This window comes from Apostichopus japonicus, chromosome 3, assembly GCF_037975245.1.
Source record: "Apostichopus japonicus isolate 1M-3 chromosome 3, ASM3797524v1, whole genome shotgun sequence".
In the NCBI taxonomy this organism is placed as follows: domain Eukaryota; kingdom Metazoa; phylum Echinodermata; class Holothuroidea; order Aspidochirotida; family Stichopodidae; genus Apostichopus; species Apostichopus japonicus.
In genome coordinates, this window is record NC_092563.1 from 15,856,664 (window position 1) to 15,865,593 (window position 8,930).

General features: G+C 39.0%; 1 protein-coding gene across 1 annotated transcript; it reads right to left on the reverse strand.

Annotated features, from left to right (window-relative positions):
• Positions 1-282: 282 nt before the first annotated feature.
• LOC139964756 (E3 ubiquitin-protein ligase NRDP1-like) lies at positions 283-7,837 on the reverse strand. Its single transcript, XM_071966702.1, has 4 exons — positions 6,923-7,837; positions 4,482-4,653; positions 1,840-2,305; positions 283-437 (listed from the first exon to the last, which is right to left on the reverse strand). Exons 2-4 carry the CDS (start codon positions 4,650-4,652, stop codon positions 283-285), a joined length of 792 nt encoding a protein of 263 aa, XP_071822803.1. The 5' UTR covers position 4,653; positions 6,923-7,837.
• Between the last annotated feature and the right edge of the window lie 1,093 nt (positions 7,838-8,930).

Genomic DNA, 8,930 nt, shown 5'->3' on the forward strand with positions numbered 1-8,930 from the left:
CAAGCAGAAATATCTGAAACAAAGAATAGCCTATATGTAACTAGAAGCAGAATCATAACTTACCCTCCCTTCCTTCCCTCCCTTCGTCCCTCCCTCCCTCCCCCACCCTCGCCTCCCTCCATTTTCTCCCTCCCCCTCCACTGACCTATACCTCTATTAACTGCCTCTCTTCCCCCTTATCACCTTCTCCAGTGAGTCTCGCTTATAAATACCTAAGGCTAGACAGACAGTGAGTGACTAAAGACACATCCCCTCCCCCCTCTGTCCCCCTCCTACCCCTTGTTATGCCCCCAAGTCATCTTTGTTATCCGTTAAAGCGCTGAGGAGAGTTGAAATGATATCTTTCTTCTCAATTTCCAGACGTTCTAAATCTCGCCGTCGTTTGGTTTCCAAAGCGTGCAGTACTCTTATCTCGTGTTGTAATTGACTTGTAACACCTGCAGGACAAAAGAAGAAAACAACAAATGAAGGTTAAAATGAAGGTTAGGCGTTGTTTAACTATACGTCAAACCAGAGTCGGATTAATATTATGTAGGCCCCTGGGCTACAAGTTCTTTGAGTCCCCACTAACATTTTCAAAAGAAAAAAAAACAGTTAAAGAAAAAATTTAAGTTTATTTTAACAAGGCTAACAACAGTTAAAATTCAAACATTTGGCTTTGTGTTATTTCTTGGAAACAAATTTCTCCAAAACATTAGAATATGTACGAAGTCTCTTATAGAGTAGCGGCCAAAAAGTTGCATTGAGGTACTTTTTATAGGCTTACTCGCGCACACATAGCTAGTATATGCCTTATTATGCTAGTGGAGCCCTGCAGAAGCCAAACTACCGTCGAAGGTATTTTTTGCCGATGTTCTTTGGAATTGTTTGAGACAAAATATGGCCTAGCTGCGTATTAATGATTCTGCGACATGTTTTACTTTGTTCATCACTTATACTTTTGGTGGACACAGTTTAAATTCCATAATGTACAGAAATATAATTTTCCAATGTGCAATTAAGCACCATGTATCTGCCTAACCTTGGTTCACAGAAAGTATTGATGTTTGCAGATCTGTACTATGGAGACTTGAACAGCTTTCATAGCGGCGAGTGAATTTTGAGCTTTGACTAGAAGAAATTTAGTCACGGTCGCCAAATGGCGAGTATTTTTGGAAATAACTGTCGAGGCCTGAATTGAACCTTTTTTAAAATAGATAATTAAGAGTACTTATACTTTGATTCAGCATTCACACATGGAAAAACTTTTCACTTAATCCATGGAGGCCCTCCAGCTGACGGAGGCCTCGTCAAGAAAGGCAAGTTAACCGGTTAAACGTTGTTTTTTTCTAACGAGAGAGCACACCTTTTTCGCTTCTAGTGCTTTTTTGAGTAATTTGATTTTCCAGGGGAAAAACTATTTACCGGTCAACTGGTTCACAATGAAAAAGAATAAGCAGGTATGTTAATCGGTTATACACTAAAATTTAACCTGTTAAACCTGTTTTCAACGAGTGAGCGCAGTTTTTATTTTTTTCATTTGTTTATACAACTTTGATTTTTTCAGGGGAACCCCCCCTCCCCGCCCCTCATCCCCTCAGACGTGTATCACCCACCATGTCTCACCCAAACAGAAGAATATGTAGCATGTCGTGTTCCTATATTTACACTATTTTAACCAATATTCTTGTTCACATACACTACGCGTCTGTTTCGATATTTTTGAAGTTGTTCATTGCAAAGAGCTCTATATCACATAAGACAAGGATTATGGCTGGATGTGTTTCTTATTAAGTCAATTTAGAGAATTTTTTTTTTGTCGGACAGAAATCTTTATTCTTTTATCAATATTTGATTTACTTTTGAACTGATCCAGTTGCGATTGAAATACGCTCTTCTGTTCCACCATATCGGCACGTTGATAGTCCAAGCGTGTTTTGAAATCCTGCCGAATTTCCTCTACTTTGCAAACCATTTCAGATCGTAGAATGTCCAACTCCGTCCTAAGTTCTGATATACAACTATGACTTTCCCTTTCCGAATCCAGCACGCTGTAGCCGCATCCACCGCCACAAAGACTCGACCGAAATTCGCACGTCGACAAATGATTGTTCAAGTGATGTCTTGCAAGAACAAGTGAACAACCCTTGGAATGGTTAGGACACTGGATCTGTCCTAAACTGCACTGGTTTTCGTGGTAGGATATTTGTTCAAGTGTCTGAACGGTGTCACAACCGTTGTCATGGTTAATACAATGGATCAGGAGACACTGAAGATCATTACGCATGTATCGAAAGATGGGTCGAAGATCAGAATCAGAGAGAGGCTAAAAGATAAAAATTAATAAAAATAAATGTAAAATAATGTGAGAAGAGGAATAGAAAAGGAAGATAAATGTAAAACGTCAAGAGATTATATACATATACAGTGGCGGCACCAACCAAGGCAATCTGGTGGCAATTAGGTGGCAAGGCATATTTTTAGGGGCATTAATTCAATGCATTGGAAGCTGTTTCTAATACAAACAATTAGACTCGTTATACAGTATATAAGTAGCAGATCAGATTGGGGCGACGGGGGGGGGGAGTGGAAATCATGCCTCCTCCCCCCCCCCGTAGCTCCGTCACTGTATATATATATTACTTGGTAAAACACACTGAATGAGGACCAGGAATGAGAAGGAGACTTAATACAGAGAGTATAGGACATCGATATAGTTATAGCCAATCAGTATTTGCCGCAATAACTGGTATTGTTATAACATAGCAAAACCATTGTAAAGTTTGCAAAGCTTTGTCCTGGATATTTGTGTTTCTGTAAACCCTTCATTGAAGTCGAGGATTGTTCAACTGTTCAAACTAGAAAATTAAATATCTGATTGCGGAAAATGTTATCTATGAGGATGGCCGTATAATTTGATTGTTGAATCTAGAACACGAGTATCAATTCATTGGACTTTCATGACGTATTTGGTGGTCATAACTGATGACCTTTAACATCTTCTAAAGGATAAAGAGAGAGAGAGATACAAATACCTGCCATGCATTCTAAATTTGGGATGCCCTTTGAAATTTTCAAGATACATAGAAATATCTGACATAACGACTACTTCCACACCTAACAGAAGTTGACTTTGACTTTAGGGATTTTTGACCGCATTACGTGTCCGAAACATTACTTATCCTGCGCATGGCTTGGTCAATATACCCTCGTCAGCTTGACCCATGTTCAACCCAATGGCTGTGCAGTGGTCAGTCCTCTTTTGTTAATCTAATTGGGCTGCTCGTGTAGTGTCAGCATTCTTCGTTTCATGACATGAGAGCTTGGCGTAATCTCAACCAGAGAGCCGGGCTCTGATTTCAACTGTCATGCAGCAGCGCCCTCTTTTTAAAAATGAATAGCGACAAATGCGTTAATAAACTGGTCGACTCAATAAAAGAAAAGGGCAAAACAAGACCTTGCGAACTTGACCTATATTTCATTGATCGCATGTGGGTATCGTTTTAACAGTTGTAGGAAGCCGGTTGTACGCCATGCCCGTTGGGCTGAGGGGCGACGATCTGACTAAACTTGACCTTGGACAGATGGTCAAGCGGTCACTACCCGAGGGTCATTCTATCAGCAGTTACAAAAGGAAGAGCGATCTTAGAAAAGGAAACCTTTGCCCTATATTTAGAAAAGTTGAAAAAACTTTATAAACAACATGTAAGATATGACAATAACACAAAGGGACATTTTCGAAGGTCACTTGAGCTTTGTCGAAAGTTGTTTCTTATTTTATTTTATTGATTTCTTTATCATTTTTGTTTCGTTTTTGTCATCTCCTCATCATGGACCACGGTTTAACTACCTATGCCAAATTTTTCTAATGATGTTCCATTTTCTCGTAAGATTTAAACGTAAGTAAGTGGTAAGTGGTATCTTTCCGATATCTTGAAAACTACTGATGAAGTACATCTGTTAAGACAAAACCTAGCAAACGTACAGTATATACTCGTCAAATTGATCCAATACCATATATATTGTACACCTCCTTGCTACATAAATCCCAGAGAGGGGGGGGGGTGAACCAAGAATACAAGGGGAGGTGTGCGTGGTTAGGGGGAACGGTAGGGGAGGAGGTCAAATGGACTGTAGATTCGCTGTTACATATATACGACCATGAATACTGGGGGGGGGGGAGCCTTTCTTAGAATTCGAGCTTAACGGATTATCGCATTCATTATAGGCCTACCTGACATAAGTTTAAGACAGGCAGAGGGGATGCGGGTGGGCTTGGTAGGCACCAAAGGGCATGACATAGTGGTTAATTCTACATATCAATTAACGGTTCTTTTTCCAGTAGATGTAACGATGATGTATAACTTATTATTTCTTTTTATGACCTGCAGATTGAAAGTTCCTCGTAGAGTGACATGTGTAACGTTTAGCATCAAATTTGAACGAACAATATTACTAAAAATTAACATCACTTTGCAGTATGTTCGTCAAACTGAACCTACCTGTCTGTCCTCTGGACAAAATCTCTCGTGGACGAGCCATCCACGTATACAAGTCGAACAGAACGCATGCTCACAAGGTGCTTGTAAGGGATCCTCCAAAACATCGCGACAGATGGAACAAAGCAAGCCGTCTTTGACGGTTCCTTCGAATCGGTCCAAATCGATACCCATTCTGCGAAATAAACAAATAAAGATAAACTGGTGAAGTTTAGCATATATCAGCCTGGATCACGCTTGAAGGAATAATATGGATGGAGCGATCGATAGAGAAATATTATAGGGGTAGTTTACCTTTCCTGATATATAGTAACAAGCTATTCTTGTTTTAAGCGTTTCTCCAACAAATATTCCATCGTAATTTGCCTCCATGTGGTTAAAGGCATTACGCCAAAGGCATTGTAACCATTAATCGTTCCATAATGTTAAACTTGCCTACATAGTACAACCATGGAGGTAAAAGTCTGTTTTTACCTCCATGGTACAACACAAACTGAAAGCCAATCCCATTTGTTTAACTGTTTTGAGATATTCGATTGCACATTGATACTACACATATAGGGTTAATGATGATAATTTGAATGGCATCTGTTTTTATGATATACAAATTAAGTAAAACAAACTTGAGAAATATGTCCACGCCTTCCCAAAATTGTGATTCATTAGAGGAATATATAACAGAGATCACATTTATGGGTCATTGGATTCCTGAAATCATGATCTGTGTTCCCGAGAAAATTGCTTCGAGAACCAGGTCTGTACCTCAGCCCCCCCCCCCCTTCCCATTTTTGGGCTGCACTTTTCGTTATTCCTTAAGTAGGCCTATGTTATAAAAATACGAATGCAACTTTCTTTATCCAATTTTTCGCCTCGCCCCCTCGGCCTTCACAGTCATATTTTCACGGTCCTCTTATTGCGCCAAGTTCCCCGTGACATTAATTCTGTTCACAAGCCATAAGTGTAGTATATAGTTACCTGTGTCTTTATAAATGGATTTAGGTTACGTCTATATTTAGCCGTAGTGTCTTTATTTTAAAGTTGATAAGTAGTTCATCAGTGTTCAGTTACTCGTACATACACGGCAATTAGTGAGCATATGTCAGCAACTTGCAGCGAAGACAGTTATCTATCATTCTACCTCTCTCTCTCATGTAAATAAGATACATAAGTGTCTAATCAGCAACCCCGAGGAAAATCACGTGACTTATTGACATGGGGTTTTCAGAAATATGCTTGTTGACATACATGTACAAGCCTATTACGCAAGTAACATAGCGTTGTTGAATGTACATAGTGGGTTAGTAGTATTCATTTATATGGTATTTTCTGTGTCGAATCACATATCATGCTCGCTATGTACAGAAAGCTAAGAAATACTATGTATGGTGGTATCTTTCAGTATATAGGAATGGCTACATCGTCATATCTAGTGATCCATTTGGCGTTCCATGAGATCATTGCGTTTTTTCGGTCTCTTGAGTTGGTTTCAACAATATTTCATACGACAATGATACTCCAGGCATTGATTTATCATTAAAAACTGATTAATTTTGTTAGATCGGCACCAAAGAAGCGTCGGCTATCGTCGAAGTGCAGAAGGACCGACATAACAGTGACGTACACAGGATGTCAAAGGAAATGGGGGTGGCGCTGAGGGGAGGCAAAGTCCAACTTGAGTTAGGTAGGAGCATGAACCTTTATAGGCGGGTTGTATGCGGATCGAAAAGTTTGACGAGTGAGAGATGTAACTGTGGGGTCGTTGAAAGCAAATTCTATGTAGGAGGCCTGTGCCTCCCCCAGAAATAAACAATTTATGTCAAACATCGCAATCTCAGGCATAATTAGAGTATAAATTTGATCGATAAGTAAGAATTAACCCGCAAAGGTTGTGTTAATAAATAGCTTAAAATTAAAACAAAATCCGCCGACTGAAGTTATGGAAGTGGGGTGGGGGGGGGGTTCCACCCCACCCCTTTGTGAACACCACTGAGACATATTCCGACTACCTCTCATTGTGCAAGTTCCGAATACTTTGTATCGTCTGTTTACCCATAGGCTATATAACTGGTCACGTTTTCTTTTTCTGCGACGAAGTTTCTGGTTGAGAATTTGTGCTCAGTAACAGTATTTTGTTTTGACTCTACTATATAGGCCGATTATGCGAATCAACAATCTATCATGAATCAGTCAATTATTGGTTGCATAGAATATAACCATTCTGAACGTATACAGACTGTCCGGCAATTACCATACCTTACCCTAACATCTGTCTTACATTGTAAGTAGTCTACAGTACGATACTGTATATCCATAGAGACCAACCACCCCCCCCCCCCACCACCACCACCTCACCATTCCCCGTCTCATCCCAATAAATCTAAATACATCTAAAGATTTGACTTCAATTATTCCATAATTTGCAATAACAAATAAACAAATCTTACCTTAAGTAATACTCTTCCAAAAATCGTTATCGCCCGTCAGTCGCTTTACTATTCGACAGCAAACGGGAGTCAACACCGTATATGGCTTGTATGCAGCCTATGTATGATGTGCTCTGTACCGTAGAATGAAATACCAACAGGCGTGTAGAGACTCCTATATAGTATAGTATAATCATGGAGGTAATCAACCTCTTTTACGCGACTGGGTTAGCGTGATTTAAAGCTTTCCTTCGTAGCCTTGCTTCACCGCTTTTATTTTATATCTTGAACGGTCAAACTCGATACTCTCTACGACTTACTAAGGTAGAAATGCTTTCAACATAAGTTTAAATTCAATACCTACAAATATGCTCAAGTCTTTTCATTTTAACTCTGTTCCTATTTAATTTCAGTCTCAGAAAATCTACTCCATATTATCTCAGCGCACGCATTACATCAGCGCGTATGGTCTCCCAGTGTGGTTATTAATTTCTCGTTCTGCTGCACACGGATAATGTTTACGTGGACATTGACCAAAATGACGTGAAATTGACCGTTCCTTTGAAAGCGGATTATCTCTCACACAATCTAAGGTGGACTCTTCTTTTTTACACTGTTATACAGGTGTATATAGCACTGCGTGAGAAATATATATATAGGCCTACAAGGAGACGAAACCGATAAACAACATCGAGAAAGACGTAGAGAGATAGAGCAATTTTAATTTGACGTTTACCTTTGTTCATTTACTACAAGAGACCAACCTTATACAGAAGAATGAAACCCGTTTGTTTTTAGAGTCTGTTGACATTCTGTGGTTCATTCAATATTTGATCACGTGTCACGTGAATTCTCTTTGTATAGGATATAGGCTATATTAATTGTATAGTGTACAGTGTACATATTGTGAAGTTGCTACTTAGAGAAAGTTCAATAAATTCATGCGAAATTGGGTTGGTTTTTGTGTCATGCAAGTCGCTTAAAGGAATAATGCGGTCGGACTGAAGTTCATTGTTTAACCAAACTGATGGATTAGTTTACTATCATCTCTAGATCAAACCCCGCTGATACGAGGTACAATTTCAAATTTTGGTGCAAGTTTATAAATGCATCTGGCAATTGGAGAATTAGTGGATGCCATCTTTGCAATTTTGCTGACCAAATATTCTTGGTTTTGTTTTCGTTATAATTTTAAAATAAAAATCATTTTTAATTGAAGGAAATAATATTCCTTCAACCATATGCAGGTTTAGGGATGAAATTTTATATGCAGAGAACATTGGCAACCGTGAACAATCTTTCTAAACGTAGGCTTTGGCACATTTTAAAGATAAATCAACTGGAGCAATATTATAATAGGGAAGGTAGTTCTTTTGAAGAGCATCTGTCGTGATGTCATCAAATGTCACCCACCACGATCCCCTCTGTTACTCCAGGATTAAAAAAGGTAAACATAGTTATCATATTTAAACAAAACCAGTATCTAGACTTTGAACAAGACATTGAGATGAACTTCTACAAATAACATTGTGGACTACTTCTTTCTCTTCCATGTAAGTGCAAAATTTCTGCCACAGGAATAACCCTTTAAGTTAGACACATATACACAACCTTGCAAGTATATTCAAGTAGGAATATATTCTGTGTTCCAATAACAGAAAATTCAAAACACATTAAATTCAATTTGGCTGATCTTAACTGTAATGTTAACACTGTTGTCTGTGATGATAAATCTCTCTTATGAACGATACATTCAAAACCTATTCACCGTGAAATTTTCTCCACCCCCCACTCCGAAATTTTCTCCATCCCCACCCTGTCTTCCTCTCCATTCTCTATTATGCCTATCTGTCTTTCCGCGCCGCGCATGATACGCGTCACAACCGTATCCAGGGAAATACCTTAAAGGGATATTCTGGTAGCGAACAATGTAAATGTTATATTAAAGAGAAACATTTTCCACACGTCTGGTTGCCAAATGCCTAGCTCAATAGCATGTCCCTATACCAAGATATGATTGATTGAATGT